The sequence below is a fragment of the Corvus brachyrhynchos genome, unplaced genomic scaffold, assembly GCF_000691975.1.
Source record: "Corvus brachyrhynchos isolate BGI_N302 unplaced genomic scaffold, ASM69197v1 scaffold220, whole genome shotgun sequence".
Classification (NCBI taxonomy): domain Eukaryota; kingdom Metazoa; phylum Chordata; class Aves; order Passeriformes; family Corvidae; genus Corvus; species Corvus brachyrhynchos.
Genome location: NW_008236209.1, coordinates 1,100,368 through 1,119,712, shown reverse-complemented (window position 1 = coordinate 1,119,712; position 19,345 = coordinate 1,100,368). Strand labels below are relative to the sequence as shown.

The 19,345-nt window shown below is 48.9% G+C and overlaps 1 protein-coding gene across 1 annotated transcript in view; it reads right to left on the bottom strand.

Moving 5' to 3' along the window:
• Nucleotides 1–19,345, bottom strand: part of PCDH19 (protocadherin 19) — a gene marked incomplete at its 5' end in the record, with an annotated part of 57,977 nt that overhangs the window by 20,912 nt on the left and 17,720 nt on the right. The window contains 2 exons of the mRNA XM_008642125.2: nt 7,057–7,226; nt 10,571–10,629. Coding sequence (XP_008640347.1) covers nt 7,057–7,226; nt 10,571–10,629 — 229 coding nt within the window. The remainder of the gene's footprint in view (nt 1–7,056; nt 7,227–10,570; nt 10,630–19,345) is intronic.

The following is a 19,345-nucleotide window of genomic DNA, read 5'->3' as shown; positions in this document are numbered from 1 at the left end:
CCTTTTTTTGCTGTTTTAATTACAGTAACATTGCAGCATTAATCATGCAAGCCTCTGTTAAACAAGTAACAGCCATCCTCCATCATAATTAAAAAGAAAGGCCAAGCAAACAGGAGCTCTGGAGTTTCCCATATTTTCTCTGAAAATTATATTTTAACTTAAGAGTTTCACAAACACTAGTTTTATTTGGCTCTAATCAGTGTTGTGAAGGGAACACCGAAAGGTTAATAAGAGATGGTTAGTTTGTAATGCAAGTTTCCCGGTGCCAGCCCCAGCAGTTCAGTCTGTTTTCAGAGTCATTAACGATGTAGATTGATTACAGGAGGAGATTGGGAAGTGCTGGCCTGCTGTGTTAGCAGAAGGTTTGGTTTTATCCATATACCTTCCCTACTGTAAAATCTGATGGCCATTACCTTGACCACTTTGCCAGTCTTAACTGCTGTGAGAAGGAAAGTGTTAAAGGTTTCCTTAGAAGTTACTGGCAAAGGGGAAAAAGAGGCCATGTGAGCCTTTTTTTGACTTGTTTATAAGGCAAAAGGAAGCTGCAAGCTTGACTGAACTGTTTATTTATCTTAAAATATCTTGAAATCCAAGTATTGGGTAGTGGTTTTGGAAAAGGTTGCTTTGGAAGAGCCAGGGTTAGAACCGCCCCATCCCTCAGCTGAAGCCTGAGACAAAGATCTTCTCTGCAAAGGTTCTGCTTGGGCTGGAGTTTAGGAACAGTTAACTAAACCAAGCACAAATAGAAGCTAAAATTCTCTAATCAGAAATACCTCTTCTTCATATCTCCTATAAATTGCTCTCCAGTCACCCAGCAAAAATATGGCTAAGCAGTGACTGAATTTGACAAAATCTCATTAAAAAGTACAATAAAACAGTAGAAACTCTCCAAATTTCTGGGCTGATCATTCATCCATTACAAACCTACACAACGAGGCATGGATTCAAGTTTTAATTTTCCTCTCCAAGTTGCCAAAATGTTCACATCTGGTGAGTTTTCTCTGTGCTTAGGGGGAAAAAACTTGAGGATCTAAAGGTTAAAACTCCCGTGACCCTGAATGGAGTAACTTCAGTGATGAAGTCTCTGAGAGAGCTATCTTTGAAGGAACTTGAAAACGGAAGGAAGGGTGCCAGGAATGTGGGATATAGGATAATGCTTCTTATGCAAACAAAGGAGGTTGCACATCTGTTTGTTATTTCGTTCTGCTGTTACAAAGAGGCATTGGCCTCACTTACTGCTACAGAGATGACTTCAGTGTCACCCCTGCCCCCCATCACCTCCCCGCAAGGACTTCTCCAAGCTGTGCTCAGTGTTACTGAGAAACTGAGGGAGAGCAGCACGAGGGATCTGTCCGTGCCAACCAGCACGTCCACGCATGGGTTATGACACCTTCTGGAGTGACCACTGCCCTGCTCTGCACTGATGTGGCGTGGAGCTGAAGGGAGCTGAGCCCAAAGGCAGGGCCGCCTGTCCCTCTGCCCGGCTCTGCCTGTCCACATCACCCTCTGAAGAAGGAGCTGATCATCACGCTCCTGGCAATGATAAGGGTCATCCTTATAAGGATGATAAGGGATCATCACGCTCCTGGCAATGATAAGGGTCATCTGAAGAGAGGCTCATTAGACTGAGCAGGACAGACTTTTTCCCAGTTACATTCGATGGTCTAACAAAAGATATTACTCCCCTCCACAATCCCAGTTCGGCAACGTCAGCAGGAGCTTGGGGAGGATGGAGAGAACATGGACAAAAGCATCAGTAACCTCCAGACAGAGCTCAACACGCAATCATTTAGAAGTGTGGGAATCACAAGACAATCAACTCCTCTTCCCAAAGACCAGCTTACCCACTCATCAGAAAAATCCTTCTCTGGGCTTTCAAAGTACTGTGAGAAGCTGATTGCTCCCTCCACGCTGGCCACTGCAGGAGCACACTGAGCTCACTGGGGCTGCTTTACCAGAGAGCTGTGCAATAATACAGAAATCAGAGGAGCTGTAGTAATTGACACTGCCCTATAAAGAAAGCTTACAGCATTTATCCATCTTAAGGGATGTGCTGTCACTCACGTATGAATGCTATACTTTATGTCTTGTGCTGCATATATGAATACAAGAAAGTAGGCACTTTTATTAATTTGTAGAAACTTCCAGAGAAATGCAGCCTCCAAAGCCCTAGAACTTGTCACTTAGGTCTTCAGGTACCTGCAGCTCTACAGAAAGGCTTTTCTGCAGAGTAAAAGGGGGTTGTAGGTAGAACGACTGCTGGAAATCAGCTCAAAAACATCAACAGTTTCTAATACCTGTGTTTGCCTCCAGTTAATACCATTAGTCATGTTCTCAATTCACAACTGAAATACACCCAGATACTATGGAGATGAGCATAAGAACCAATTGGAATACTCTAGGTAAAACCTGATCCCCTAAATGATGATACATCTGAATAATTTGGAATGCAACCAGCGAGAGAAGTTCCAGTGAACATCATGGGCCCATTTCTCCTTTACATCCAAATCTTACTTCTATACTGTGTGACAGTATAAAGAAGACTTAACATAACTATTTAAATATAACCCATTTCTATTCAAAGAACCCTTCATCTTGCTGGAGTTTATGGGACTCAGACACAGCTAAATCTCCCCTGTGAGCAAAGTTACACAGATGTGGAAATGTATGCGGGATCAGGTCTTTCCAGATGACATTTCACGTGAACCTTTACTGCTGATCTGGCACCAGAAAAGTGGAAGTGATGCTTTTAGAAGCAATTCTCTGTAGAGATCCATTACTGACATTGCTTAAATCTCATTTTGATTTTAAAGCTTTTTCACTATTTTATGGCTGTGGTGACTATTTCTAACACTGCCATTTTTATGATTAGTGTGTGCTTATTATTTTCGTATTTTCTATTTTTATTTTTATCTTAAACAGCGAATCACTGCTTCATTGGACCAATGATTTTCTTTCTACAATTGATGGTTAAAATACTGGCCAGCACTGGGAATTAAGATAAGTGTGAAATCTGTCGCTTCTAACATTAAAAACTTATATTTGAAATACTGCCTTTCTGATTTCTATGCTGGAAAGAGCTCCTATGACTTACAGAGTACGAGAATGGCTCTCGCTCAAGGCAAGGTGAAAAAGGCAGTAGAATACATTTAAGCAAATCTAGGTGCTGGTGCACATCCACACAAAGAAAACAAGCCAAACCTGCACAAACACTATGTTTGGAAGAGGGCAAAGGGATTTAAAGAAAAAAGCACCAGTATGAGCAAAACCAAGGGAGGAATAACTACCTGAATCACAAAACAGAGTACCTAGCCTCAAAGATGCTAATTCAGGTCCTGAGGGATCTAATCAACCTCTTTGTTGAAGTAAAGATAAAACTTTTTGACAGCAAACGCTTTCTGATAAAATGGAATTTTCAATTACCCTGTGAAACATCTGGTCCGTGCTGCCATTTCCCGGGAAAACCACCACCACAGTCTGCAGTGTTGGGAAACATTTCACGCTGAGATCTCCCCGTGTTGCTGGGAGGAACAGGTGTCAGGAGCTTCAAACCCGCAATGTCTCCATCCCCCACACCGTCCACAGGGGCGATGCGCCGGTGGGTCCCTGCCCGGCAGCACCACACGCTCCAGCTCCTCCTGGAAAGCAGGGTTTCCTCCAGTGCTGGACTTCGAGTCACAGGATATGGAGAAAATCCACCACATCTTGCAGCGAAATAGGCCAAGACACGAAGAGGACCCCAGGATTTACCCCCGTCCTCCAGCAGACTGCTCCAGCCATCCCAAAACATCGCTGAGATCCAAGAGCCGCTGAAAACACCCCTCTCTCAAACAAATCCGTTTGGAAGTTCAGCTGAGGACGTCGTTAGGAAGAGAGTACAGATAAACTTCCAGCAGCGCTTTACACCTCCACAGATAAACAAACAATTAAACGGCAGCCAGGCAATCGTGGAAAGTGGAACGGCACCAGTGCCCGCCTTCCGCTGCATCCCATTTGGTGTCAATTAGCAAGGGAAGGAAAACAATCCTGGGCGATAATGAACTCCAAATTGGGTACATATTAGAGCAATTAAAGCCATCTTTTCATCAGATGAATTTATAATCAATAATTAAGATCCTGAGGTAAAGAGGGACTGGGCAGAAGTCCTGCTCCCAAAATACGCAATGTGGCTGAGCTCCAGGCAGTATTTCTGATGACCTGCTGCTACCCACTAACGCTCAACACTCCCCATGCTATGGTTTGCCATTTTTCTAGAAATCTAGGTCATTTCCAAAGGAGGAGAAAGGGCTCCTGCCAGCAGGACTGGCAGCTGGTGTCACTCCCACCCAAGAGTGGGAACAGGAAATTGAAACACCAGCAGCTCCCTGGGGCTTCCACACCCAAGTACTCAGCACTGGTGCCAGCTCACACACTGGTTTAAGAAGCCAAAGGAGCTTGGACCCATCCAAGCCTACCTCCCCCTGCAGGAAATCTAGCATCTCAGTAGGCAAAGACTGGCCAGACAGGTCCACACTGACCACCCTGAGCCACCACAGAGGGATCATTCTCTGCTACCCAGCTACCAGGATTTCTGCCAACCAGAGTCTGCCTTTGGCAGATCCTGGGTCACCCACTGAGCAGGTAAAGACTAACAAATTATTGGGATAAAGTCTGAGAGCTGGCCACTCGTGAAGGACTCGTGGTGTCACCAGTTGAGGTCCAAGACCAGCAGAGACTGGCCACGGGAGAACCACGCCAGGCTCCCAGACAGGAGATCATTACCATCAACAAGCAAACTCTGACGACAAGTCCCCCACCCCATTTCTCTGGATTACATGAGAGGCAGTTTGGGCAGGGACAACAAGCAAAAGCAAAGCATAGGTACATGAGCTGCCAGGCTGCTCTTCAGACAAGGACTGTGTGTTTGGAGCAGTAGTCAGCCAACAGTCCTGCATACCCTGTCACTGAATTTCTTGTGTTTCCCCCCCACCCTGCCACTCTGCCCCAAAATCCACTAAAAATTACCAAGCCAAAACGATCACTTTAATCATGTGGGAACTGCTGTTATCACTATCACCTCAGCATTTTGATTTTCCTGATTACTTTCTGCAGTACCTGTTTCACAAACCAGCTCAGGCAACACTCTCTTTAACCTTTTATCCAGCTTCTGTGACAGTAACCACTAATTTCCCCACCTGTGCTGCTCCTCTCCTTGCTCTACCAACACCCCGATAACCTCACAGGGTTACCCCAAGCTCTTCCACACGAGACAGTGGGGGCCCCACAGGACAAGAGAGCTGATTGTGGCACACCTGCCTGCAGGTGCAGCTGGATGGCACTGCAGCACTGGCATGCTGCTTTCCTCCCAGAAATAAACCAGACCCAGGAGCACCAACCCCCTTGGCCACAGCAGGACCAGGAGACAGACAGGTTGCTTTCAGAAGTCACCTTCTGGAAATACACTTGATTTTTGGGGTGTATTGTACACGCAGTGAGAAGTTCATGCTACAGTGGACTGAGCCATATTTACTTCCATCTGACTCCTCCGATGAGCTCTGCCTCCAGCTCAGCCTCTTTAACTTATTTGCATTGTTATCAGAGCCAGCACGCAGACTTATCAGGAATGTAATCCCTGTAAAACCCTATCTTCAGTCCATTGAGATTGGGTTTTTTGCTGAAGAAATGTGACAAAAAATTAACAGATGTTGCTCAGACCATTCACCAGGATGGGAATCAATTATGAACATTTTTGCTCCTGCAGTCATCCCTTACTACAAATGCATCTTAGGAAACCCTCTCCTGATCGAAATGAAAAAGCATTTCTTTGTAATGGAAGAATAATAAATGATAGCTATCAGCCTGCATTCTCTGACACGGTGCTGGTCTGCAGAGAATTAAACTGCCACTGTACAGTTATATAAATGTTTAATTTTTTTCATCTTTGGCCACAGTAGGGTTGTCTGGAAATACATTATCTCTGCGGATGCCATCCCTCTCCAATTAGTGTGGCTGGCAGCGTGGAATGTGTAGGTGACCTCTGTGTTCCCCTCCTCGTGGAGTCTTACAGGGTTAACTACGGCCATTTAACAGACTCTATCGAGAATTAATACAGCGATCAGATTCTCTCCAGAAAAATCCCACACTCGGAGGCGCAGATGGCAAGAACTCTCTCTCCCCCGTTTGACTCTTTTATGACAGCAAAACAAAGGCTTTTAATGATGTTTACCATGAATTGAATTAAACAGCTGAAGACCAGTTCATAATCACAACATTTTGTTTTCATATCCTTAAGTCTTTTAGCAGTGGGGCTTCCAGTTGAGCCTCAGCTACAGCTTATCTCAAGATATAGCCAAGTGCCCCGAGGCTCCCCTGCGCCAGAGCACCAAGCCGCACTCAGGCTCCTTAATTGAAAAAGACAGGATGTTTGCATAGGATGTTTGCATCCCTCAGACATTAAAAGCGACATTCATGCCCAAGTACAAATGACACTTGGGCTCAGCTGAACTCCTCTGACTTCCTTCCTCTAGCTAATACCGGTCTGATTCCAGAGCAGGGCTTCATCCCTGCACGTGGGGACGGTAAGAGCTGAAACCTGCCACCTATGCAGGAGAGAAGACTCAAACCCTCGCCCAGTGGCCTGAGCTAATCCCTCGTGGGATGCCTGACTAATTGCCTACATGCTCTGCTGACCTTTGAGACAAGTTGCCTGGACAGGGCCTGCATAGGAGCTCCGGAGCTGGGCCAGGAGCGCCAGGAAGGGCACACACACACCATCGGTGCTCCAGAGGGGAGCGTGGGCAGGGACCAGCCCTAATCCCAACACCCACTCGCTGTCAGGCAGACGCTCAGGGCCTTGGGTTTTCTGCCTGTGAGTAGAGGATAACCCCAACTGCTCACTTACCTGACAGGAGTGGCGTGAAGATTAATTTATATCAACGCAGCGCTCTGACGATGTACAGCATTATCCCCAGCGAGCACTGAGCATCCTCACTGCACACCCACCTGGGCAGCACCAGAGCCAGCAGATGGGGCATGCGGGGGGCAGTGGGCACCACTCAGGGTGCAGCAGTGGCTCACCTTGCTCAGGGCCCTGGGAGCCCATGGAGGGGACGCTGGTGTTCAGCACATCGTTGACGGCCGTGTCGCAGTAGAGGCCCCGCTGCACATCATGCTCGCTGTCTGTCTGGTCACTCTCCTCATGGCCACTGTCCTTCAGACTGTTCCCCTCCAAGTCCTTGAACGTGGAGCTGCTGGGGAAACACAGCTGTCACTTACTGGGTGGGACAAGGTGGCCCCCGACACCCCACGAGATGGGAGGTCCCTGCCCTCCACAGCACCCAGTGATACTGCCCAGCCACGGAGAGCTGGGGCAGGGAGCGTGGGGGGAATGCTCCCCGACTGGCACCTCTGCACCCCGAAACACAGCGTCCAGCCTGCACCACCCCACAGGCTGCTCCTGCCCATGGGTGTGGTGTCAGCCTGTGGGTACAGTCAGGCTGCCGTGGGTCTTGTGGAAGCTCAGAGCGAAGCACGATTTGAATTAAAATTTTTAAAAATATACTTTAAATGAGCTGCTTCTACAACTTGGCTCTCCCAAGTTGTATTACCTCATAATGAAGTTACACAAGATCTAAACCCCATTTTTTTAGGTTATAAGCCAAATCCTAATCACTTAAACCTTAAAAATAAAAGTCTTCCCAGAAACAGGAATTTCTTTTAATCATGATGATGCATTCTTATTTTTAAAAATAAACCAGTGATTCTGGGTCCAAGTTCATGCAGCTGTAAGGAAATCTGATATGCAGTCAAACATCCTTGAGAGCCCCTGCAAGCACAGCCACTGCTGGGAGGACCCAAGGACTGAGCTGCTGCCAGATTTCCCCCAAAGGGCTGAGCAGCCCCAACACCCCACAGAACGCAGCCCCCAGGCCAGAGGGATGGAAGAAGGACAGCTCCTATGAAGACAAGCTGAGAGAGCTGGGACTGTTCATCCTGGACAAAGCTCTGGGAAGACCTTAGAGCGCCTTTCAGTTCCTAAAGGGGACTTATAAAAAGGAGTAACTTTTTACATGGGCAAATAGTGATAGGACATACAAAAAAGAGGAGAGTGGCTTTTTACACAGACAGTGATAGGACAAGGGGGGATGGTTTTAAACTGAAAGATGAGAGATGAGACTTAGATATTAGAAAGAAATTCTTCCCTGTGAGGGTGGAGAGGCCCTGGCACAGGCTGCCCTTGGATCCCTGGAAGTGTTCCAGGCCAGGATGGACAGGGCTTGGAGCAACCTGGGATAGTGGAAGGTGTCCCTGCCCATGGCAGGGGGTTGGAACTGGATGATCTGTAAGGTCCCTTCCAACCCAAATCATTCTGTGATTCTATGAAGAGCTGCATTTCTGGCTGCATTTGGGACTCTTCTGCTACTCCCCAACACCCTGAGAGGGGCCATGCCCCAGGACACTGGGCTGCTGCAAGTGGCAGGGACACCTTGAGATGCACCTGCCCCATGTGGCACAGCCTGTGCTCCTTCCATGCCCAGCCTTGGCATGGGAAAGCTGTGCTCATTGGGAGGATCCACCTGCATCCACTTCTCCAAACTTTCTCACTGGTTGATCTGGTGTGAAACGTCAGTGAACGACACAGCCCTCAAAGCCCCAAAGAGCTGGAGATTTTCACTACTTTGAAAAGCCCTTTTGTGTCTCCAGGGAAACCAAGCAGACCACCTACCATCTGATGCTCTGCAAAAGCACATGAGGGGGGAGCTCTGAAATACATATAAATTGGTAAACCTTCAAACATCACCGTTTAAATAAAGATGTCCCTGTTGAAGCCACTGACTTTGATTCCAGGTGACATCAAAGTTTTCTAAGTTAAGAAAGCACTACAAATCTACAATTCATTTGTGCGTGTGTGGATGAGCGAGAGAGGCAGGCAGACAACACAGGAGAAGTACAAATAGATTAATTAAGTGCTGGATTTGAGAAGATTCACTCACCAAAGATAGTAGAGCTACAACATCTTCATAAAGGCAAAGGATGAAAATGATGCCACGGTATGTTACAGCAAATATTTTTTGTTCTCAGATGTCTGCACAGCATTCCTGGCACTCATTGTACTTAAGATACAAGACAAAGGTAGAAAGCAAGGGGAACCGCTGTCCTACACGGAGCTGCTGTTCATAATGTGCAGACAACCCATGTTACCAGGCATTTATCTTCCCCACAGTGAGCCAGACCATAATGCAGCAGCCACACGACATGTTTCCACGGCTGACACTTCGGAGTAAGCCCCGCCGCGGCAGGCGGGAGCGCTGTTTGCCTTTATCTTAGATGTGAATGAGGAAAGATTTAATAGATTTGGGGTTTTTTCAGTGTGCCTGAAGACCTCTGGCGAGGAGCAGCATGGCACAGGCCAGCCAACTCTCACAGTCACATTAGCATCGTTAAACACCACGAGCCACGCAGGCAAATACACCTGCCCTTCGCTGCCTGAACCCTCACTGCTTAAACAATGCGCTCGCAGCTCCCTTACTGCTCAGGTTTTTAAGATGTAAACAAATGGGATCTCAGCCAGGCAGATAATTGGATATTTTTACTGCTCAGATCAGATCTCAACAGTTCAGGGCCAGCTTCTGCTCTCTGTAAAACCCTTGGTTCAGCGATGGCTTCTGCAGAGCCACCACGCACAGCCCCGCTGGGCACTGGCATGGGCGCAGGCACGGGCATGGTTTGCTCCCCACACACCTCGGCTGGGCCCTGGGGAGAGGAGGGACGTGGGCAAGGAGCTGCTGGCCGTGTCCTGCACCCTCATCCTGCACAGGGAGCTGGCCCTGCAGCCCTGCAGCTCCTGGTGAGCGGTATTGATCGTGCTGTGTCAGTGCCTTTCCCGGGAGGCAGCGGCAAGCCCGGCCTCCTGCCCCCGGGGCGATGCTCGCCTCTGGGCTAACACAGCCCAGTGGGGTTCAGCTGGGTAGCCCTGGCATGAAAGTGCCAGAGACATTCCCTCACCACTGCTAGGCTCTGAGGATAGCGGTATTTCACCCAAAGGGTTCAATTCCCCCAAGGGTAACTGCCAGGTTGCAGTTGAACTGATTGATTCCTTTTTACCCACGGAAGAAATCAGCCTAGCAATGTGCTGTTTGCCTTGGTATTCAAACTGAAACAGTGAGCTAGAACAGTGAGCTGCATCCAACCCAATTACCTGCCCCCAAACAACTTGTTGGTTTTTTTTTAATTCTGCCCGCCTCACATGGCAGGGAGATCTCACCACCCAAATCTATCCTTTTATTCCTGTGCATTCAAATGGAATAAACTCTCAGAATTTGAAAGTTGTCAGGGTAACAGCACTCTACCTCACTTACTGCACCTTCCCAGCATGAAAAAGCCAAAGAGAAGGAAAAAAAGACTTTCCTTTATTGCAAACCATGAGCAATGGGACTTAATGGGAAGTAAGTACTGTTTTAAAATCAAATTATTACTCTTGAAAAGTTTTGCATAATAAAATAAGCAAGTAGTATATAATGCAGCATGGAAGAACATTAAACCCTTGGGAGTTGGCAGGGCCAAGCCAAGCCCTTCAAGCAAGCCTACGTACCTTTTTATTAAATGAGCTCTGCTGTTCACGTAGTTGGAATCAAAGGAGTAGTTTTCAGTCTGGAAGGAGGAGAAGAAAACGGAGATGGTTACAAGTCTGATTTCTCCATGACTGGGAAGAGTCAGGTTTGCAGGGCCAGGACGAAACCCCACAAGAGGGAAGGAGCACCCCATGATGGGACAGGCCCCTGTGAGCAGGACAGAGCCAGGAATGGAAAACTCCCGTACCTGTCAGTCTTTCCCCCAACTTTCACCAAAAAAGAGGCTGGCTGGTGACCACAGAACAATTTGCAGACAAGAAACAATGTGACTGTGCTCTCTTACAAAACTAATTGCTTCTAATTCCCTGATGGACTCAGTTCTGTGTGTGTCAATTTGACTGAAAGTTCAAAAGGTATTTTTCTTATTAGTGTATAATTAACATGTTAAAATATTTATTGCATGGATATGTAAATGCCAGCAAGGTAATCCCCTGCCGGAGAATTGAATGCGGGCACTTTTCTTTGTTTTACATCATTTCATTTGCAGAGACAGTGGGCTCTGTTATTAATAAAAAAGCAAACAATGGGTGACATGCTTAAAAGTTAGAGGGGAGTAAAAGAAGGGGAGAAAAGTCAAAGGAGTTGTTACTTGCAAGCAAAACCCACTAACTCTCTCTGCAATTGAAACGCCGTCTTTTAACCTCAGATTACACAGCCCCAGGGTTCTGGTGCTGCCAGCAGGTAAGGAACCACAAAAAAAGCAACCAGAAGGTAGGGGAGAGAGCAGGGAGAAAGCCACGAGACCATGGAGGGAGCCATCAGGGGGCACATGGCAGGAGCTGTGCAGTGGGATGCAGTGGCAGGTGCATGGTAGGATGTGATGGGAGGTGCATGGATAACCACAGTGGTGGAACATGGTGGGATCTGCACAGCCTGGCCGGGATCCTTCCTGCACTTCAGGGAGCCCTGAGGATGCCAGACCTTGTACAAGTCAGGCACCCCAGTCCACCTGTCCGTCCACCCAAAGTCCCCCCAGATCTGCAGGGATCCCACCTGGGCTCCCACCAGCACCATCCCTGGCCCTGGGGATGCTCCTTAAATCCTGAACAGCAGAAGGAGCAGTCTTTGCTCTGCTCCCCTTCCTCAAAACAGCAGCATCCTCCCACAACAGAACCGGGGACATCCACCTGCCCCACAGCCCTGTCCTCCCTCCTCTCTGCCACGCTCCTCCTCGCCCCAGCCCCGTGGTTGTTCTCCTTCCCAAAGCACCGCTCTGGGATACTATGGCCTGTTTTTATGGCAATTATGAACATGGTAAAAATAAATGCATGCATCTTTAATGTCTCAATAAATAAAGGAAAGCAGAGTCTGCTGCTAACGTAATCACAATGGCAGGATGCAGGGAGTGGGGCCACTGCAGCAGAGCCGAATGTGAAATCCAATCGTACCCCAGCCGAGGTTACACGGCTCTGCCAAGATAATAAAGCAGAGGCAGCATTGGTTAAGTGTAACCTTTTCTGAAATACAGCACAATATCTAATTTACCAAACAGGAACCTCCCAGAGAGGAACATGCGAGGAGCAGCGAGCCGGGGGAGTTGGCCTAGCACTCAGCACAGCTCGGTTATTACTTTCACACAGTAATTACTGCTGGAGAGTCACGCAGGAGATTTACTGCACAAACTACTGGTCCCTGCAGTTCCTGCATTCGCGGTCCTGCCGGACGACTTTGATGCTCAGAGCTCAGGAGCAAACACACACACGTATTTTCAAAGCACATGATACCCAAGAACCTAAATACCACAGAAAATACCTGATCCTGTGTTTATCCATCACTCCTGGGGCTGGAATCCCAAGGGGGTGGATGCCACCCCACAGCATCCCCCCCAAGCAGCCTCACAGCAGACCCCAAATGAGCTGAGAGAAGCCAAGCAATGGGGGGCAGAAGGGATTGCAGCCAGTTTTGGCACAATCCTTGCACAGGGGGGAGCCTCCTCTATCACCCAGCACTGGCAGACAGGGGAAGGGGCTCCCAGAAGCCCAGAGCCTCAGCTGGATCCATCCCTGCATCCCCAGCAGCAGGGAGACCCCCTGCACCCACCACCACCTCCATCATCTCCATCCCTGCATGTGCACAGTTCAGCCCCAGGAAAACCAGGAGAGGACCAGCTGGGTGAGGGGATGCAGACAGCCAATTTCAATACATACAGGTACACTGAAGAGCTTTAGAACACTCAGAGCATGGACACTGCATCGCCCAGGCTTCAGGGGCCAAGGAATACCCAAGGCCATCCACAGGGAAAGACTGACCAGTGCCACCAAAATCCCACAGGCTGAGGAGATGCCACACGTGCACCGCACCACAGCCCAGATACAGACCTGGCACCAAATCCTCCTCGGACCAACAGCATTGGGAGCTTTGCTGTTGATTTCAAACCAAAAACAAAGACCATATCCTGGCTCAACTCATTCACCGATGAGCAAATTCCCGGGATTTATGTTTGATGGACTGAAGTAACGTCCTTCCTGTGTACTCCCTGCTCCATGTGTCCCCCCTCCTCAGGACGCTCTGCACCACGCCACTGATGAAACCCCACATCCGCACGGAGAAGAGGGTTCCTGAGGGGCTGGACACAGCATCCGTTCCCAGGCTTCCAATTCCCCCACTGCTGGACACAGCACAAGTAATGATAATTACTTCCAGACTTCAGACAAAACAAGGAATGACACGGCCACAGGGATGGGAAATCCTCTTCCCTGGGTCTGTATCCTTGGAGGTGAGAGCTGCCTGTGCTGCCCACACTGGCACAAGGGTGGGCTGCCCATCCTTCCCGCACTGGCGCACTCCCTCCAGACGGGTTTCTTTACTTTGCCATGGGATTATCTGTCAAGGTTATCTCCATGCAGACTAGGGGATCAAAACAGAAAAATAAAAAAGAAATCAGATTTTTCATGGAGAAGGGCTGCTTTACAGCTTGCATTATTCAATCAAAGTTCACTTGATTTAATTCTAGTTCATCCTGCAAGGTGCAATCATTTACAAACAGAGGCAAAATGACGGGAAAGGAGAGTGTCTTCGACATGTCAACATTTTAATTGGGAAAGGATCCGCTCCCTCTCTTAATGAGACCCAAAGAACAAAGTCAAAGAACAAAAAAGAGGTAAAAGGTAAGGCTGGCTGGCACCGTTGAAAGTGTGCTCTTCATCAAGTGCATCACTGAGAGGCTGGCCCACATCTTCTTCATTATTTTGGCAAAAGCAAATGAACTGTCACTTTCTCACTAATCAGCATCGCTCCTGTAGAAATCAAAGGGGAGCCCAGCCCCAAGTCCAGCCTCTCCTTTCCGTGTTCAGAGCCAGGCGCAGCAAGGACCTCCCAAACATGCTGCCAGCTCCTGCTCGCTGTAATGCGAAGAAAGGATGTTCACACTTGTCACGCTCAGCCCCACAGCCTCTGTGCCATGAATAAACAGTGCATTCCAGACATCGGCAAACGCTGAATAACACCTTGCATAAAGTCTGTAGCCTCAGCCTGCTTTTCTCTTGGAGGAGAGAAACCCTGCTGTCCTCTGGGCTCAGGATTTGCTTTCCAGATGCAGACGTGTTGGTGTCAATGCCATCAAAAGGAGCCCTGGCTCGGCATACAACTTACCAGTGCCTAATTTGAAAAATGCTTTCAACCGCTGCCTTAGCAACACAAATATAAATATAACAACAGACACATTCCAAATCAAGCAATCAGGAGGGAAATATTAAACATTTTTTTTTCCCCCCTTGCGGTTACTTTTGGTTGAGGACTGCCAATTCCATTAAATTAAAAAAAAAAAGGATGTACAAACGTCAGTACAACTCTTCTTGACCTGGATATCGACGGGGTGACTTCCCCGACAGCAAAAGGTCTGTTAGCAACAGGGCACTGCTCTAACGACTGCTCACTCTCTGCCTTAGAAACAGAAATAAACTCTGGTGGATCTAAAGGCAGTTTAAGAGGAACTAATGCAAGTGCCAGCAGAAAGGTCAGCGGGCTGCAGCAACTCCGGGCACAACCAGCACCGCAGACTGCTGGAGAAATAGAGGATGCTGGCTGGGGTCAGTCCCCAGGGTGGGAGGGATGTGTCCTGGGCCATGCCAGCAGGCTGGGATCAGCACAGCCATGCCCCCGTAGCCTGCTCGCCTCAGGGCAGATGCCTGGCATCTGGTTCTTCATCACTCTTCCCTCTTTCCAGCTATTTCAGATGTGGGATTTTTTTCAAAGCAAACTCCACAGAGGTGAAAATCCAGCTTTCTGCACTGCATGTGGATCCAGGCTCTTGATAAAGGGTTTGATTCCTCAGTCCACACATCAGCCAGCCCCCAGCAAAGTCCATGGTTGTTCAGAGCTGGGCCCATCTCTCCCAACCCAAAGTGACAGGTATCCATCCATCCGCCAGCCTCTGCCTCGGAAGACGGCTCTGAAGCATCTCAACACAGGGTTTTTTGCCCTTCTTCTCACTTCAGGGTGAAAACATTTCTATCTTTCCACAAATTATTGTAAACCTGCTGCAACCTCCTGCCAAAGCATGTAGGGACCCTTCACAAACTCAGCTTCATAAAAATGACACATTTAGCGCCACTTTTTCAGGGTTATCCCTTGAGCCTTTTTTTTCCCCTACATGCCTCGTTAATAAAGCTTGCATGTCACCCTTTATTATTAAAAAACAAAGCGGACCTTTCTCCAAGGCTGCAATGTGCATCTCTCCTTTTGGGTGTCACAAAATCCTCCAGAAACATGCGACGGCTCCTCATCCTCTGCATCAAGCTGCACATCTCCACCTGGAGCACCAGCCTCCTGACTTTCCCTCTGTGCTGCAGGCGCCACTGGGGACCACAGAAATGGCAAATTGTTCCCAAAAATCCACTGTGCCTCCCTGGTGGGAAGGGTAGAGCTTGTAAGACCGCTTCTCCTGGTCCTTCTGTATCCTCAGTCCTGTTCTCCATGGGCCACTCAATCACAGGCTCCAGCATCTGCAATAGAACTGATGCTGCCTATTAGGAGATCTCACCAGCATTTAATTCTTATGGTTTGAATTATATTGTGGGTGATACAGAATTCATGCAAATTAAATAAGAACGCTCCAGCTGCACTTGGGCAACAGTGAAAATTTCCAAGTAGGGACCAGGTCAAATGAAGTACGCATCAGCAATGAGGGAAAGCCATTATCATTTAGCAAGCTGCTCATTTAGCCCATGGGAAATAGGGAAGCAGTCTGAGACTCCTTCCCACCAGGAGCAGGCGCAGTAGGAAACCCCACGGAACACCGGAATCGAGCCCCACGGCCCGAGAGGAACAGCCAGGCTCGTGCTGATGCTCTCACACCCAGCAACACGGCTGGTCCCCCTCTGCACACCGGCAGGAGACTCATCAGATCCAGCTCCGGGCTGGGAGCACATCACAAAGGACATCAGGAGAGATTTTCCCCCGTTGTGTGCGATGGCACATAATTAGCCCCATGCTATGGCCACTGACGAGGATGCTGCTGCCAGGACCTGTGACCAGGTGCAGAGCCTGACCCACTTGAGGAGCTCTGCTCCTCCTCTCCCTGCTCCCCACCAGCTCCACTCTGGCACTGATGGCACGTGCGGCATCCGCAGCCGCGCACGAGGGTCTGAGCAGCACCGCTGTGGAGACGCCAAACAGACCCCTATTCCCCAGATCCAACTATCCCATATCCGCACCTCCTGGCATGGGGGGTGTCAGAGGTTTGAGAGCAGCCGCAGCCCGAGGCTTTGGGTTAAGCAGCAGTGCAAACTCCACCCAAATAGCTACTGGGGTTGCCACCATGGGGGAGAATCAGCAAACGCTGACAGACACAGCGGGAAGAGCAATGCCCGCGTCACACCAAGGAACCCACCGCCCTCTCCCCTGGCAGCCAAGCTGTGCTGTGGCTCTGAGATCCCCCGCAGGGCCAGCGCCCTTGGAAAGGACCCATCTGGCCACTGGTGTCCATCAGTAGCTCCAGCCACTCCACGGGCACTGAAGCACAAGCCAAGGGAGGGGGCAGAGGACGCGCCTTTGTCAACAGCCCCAGGCAAGACAGAAGGAAAACAGGAAGCGATTCAGCTCCTAAGGAGCATTTAGGAGCCAGTCACCTGGAAGAGCTGAAAGGACCTGACCTCTGGCATCTCCCTCTGCAGCCATCTCCCCACACCCAGCTCACTGACAAAGCTTCTCATAGAGGAGACTGCAAGCTGTGAACTACCAACATAGCGTCTCTGGAAAAGTAAGTGCATTTAGCATCTGATATTGATGTTTTATAATTAGATGTAATACAGCAGATCATTTTCCTGCACTTGATCAATGAAACCAGGGTTGGGTTTGGGGTTAGGCTGTTTTGCAGACACTGATTGCTGCCTAAGCCTACTGGAGCAGTGCCTTGCTCGCTTCAGCAGGGACGAGCAGAGATGAGGATGTGCAAACACAGCATCCATTTAGATTTACTATCCCCGAAATATAAACAGAATATTTATTTCTGGCCTTTTAAGCAGTAATTCCAAATTTAATGAGGTACAAGGAACATTCCTCAGAGCCAGACACTATGGCTACTTAACACCACCAAGGCTCTAATTACTACTGCAGCTTAAATAAAGGGCATTTCATTCTGATGGACATTATTAACACTGAAAGAACTGAGTCCAGCCTCCATTTTCTCTTGATGAAATAAAAAGCATTGCAGAGAAATCACTGGGAGAGTTCATCCTTTAGCATCACTCCTCTCATCAGACTAAGCAGAAGTATCAAGCCAGACCATATTACAGTGCAAGCATCCCACTAATCCACGCTGAACTCCTGTCCCCTCCCCAAATAAATGCAGGCTTTGTCATTTTTTGTTTGAAAATGGATCCGAGGCAAGAGAAAAGTTGCTGCTGAGATGTAATTTTGAAAAAAGGTATAGGATTAAAAACCCAGATTGAATCCAGGAGCAGCAACACACAACTAAGCCAAAACTGCACCCCACAAAGCCACAAATTGTGTCACCCAGTTGGATTTGTCAACAGAACAGAAATCTACAGTGTGGTTATGAAGAGCAAAAATGCAATCCTAAAAAACCTGCATTACCTTCACATGGTATCTATAACCCCGAAGCTTTTTGGGGGACATGGCACAGGGGTCCCTCCATTGGAACCATCACAGCAGATACCTGCTTGGCACCACCCCTCAAAATCTATTGAAAAGCAAAATACTGACCCAAAAGTGGGGCAGGCTTTCTAGGGAGGAGCATACAGACACGTTCTCACACGGACCAAGAGCAGCCAGGAGGCTGGTGATGCTCTGGCAGCTACCCACTGCTTCCCCCCTGGCTGGGACAGGAGGGATTTGGGGGCAGCAGGGGCAATGCCTCCCTCCCATGTGCCCACTGATGGGCAGGGGGCTGAGCTTGCCAGGCCCCTGGGGCACAGCCTTCTGCACAGGGGTCCTGCCTCGATATGCCAAGGAAAACTCCCTGCAGGCATATAATAGCCAATAAACCCAGTAAAAGGGGCTTTCCCATCACCTGTACCTGGGGTTTTCAGATGTGTGATGGACCCATGTGTGCAGCTCCTGGCACAGACTACACCCCTCCCTAAGCAGTGTGAGAAACAATCTGGATCTAATCAGCAGCCCCAGGGTGATGGGCACGACTTAGAAATTTGTTAAAAAACCTTTCAGAACTGTCCCTTCCCTGCCTCCTGCCATTAGGAATGAAAACAAATATAACAGAAGAACTTTTTTTAAAATGTTCCCATCTCTAGGGATAAATAAAACTGCCTGTCATTCACCTTCTGGACTGGCAGGTCAGACCAATGCGTTTTGTAGGGAACAGGAGAAATCACAGATTTGTCACTGCAAAAAGAAAAAGGGAAAAAAAAGGAAAAAAAAAAAAAAACGAAAAAGCAAAAATCATTGCAGCTGAGTTAAAAATAGGGAAGGCGTGAGATGCTGCTGCCAGCTCGGCACATCGGAGCCATGGGATGCCCGGGCTGCATCCCCGAGCGTGCACAAGCCCCGGGGTGTCAGGGGGCACAGGAGGGACCTTGGCCCCGTCCCGTTTTCCAGGGAAAACCCCATTTCTTCTAATTTTTGGGCAAGCAGACAGAGTTTCCTAGCCTACACACCCCCCAGACATTTTCCTCCCACAGCTTCACTAGAGGCCAGACCTGGTCCCACGCGTGCCCTGGCACAGGGTCACGGGCATCCAGACCCAGCTCTGGAGTGGAATCTCCGCACCAGCAGCTCCTGCCTGGCTTCAGCTAAAATCCCCCTGCACTGGCAGATAATCAAACTGAGACAAACACCGTCCTGCATGCTCATGGTTTTATCATTCACATTGTTTATCTGGAATTGCATGGGAAGGCTTGCAATCAGGATAGCCTCAGGCAGCTCCCACTCGAAGCCTCGAGGGGATTTCGCTCACAACAAAACTCTTTATCAAAACCAGTTTTCCCTTATTTTAATTTTTTTTCCCTACTTGGGCAGAAAAACACAGCTCTCCAGCCCACAAAATCACCCTGCAGCCATGAGACTGGCAGCAAATCTGAGCGGGACTGGCCTTCCTCCCACTGCCATCGCTGTCTCACCCTGGGTGGGGAGCGGATGTGAAGCCTGGCTCTGCTCAGCCCAGCCCCACTCAGAACCCACTGCCTCCCAAAGGTGCCATGCTGGCTCCAGCATCCTTGGGGACACAGCAGCACCCTCTGAATAGCCCTTCCTCCCCGCTGAGCCGTGCTACCAGCTCCTACCAGCTCTGGGGCGGCGGGGAACTGAGGAATTCAAACTAA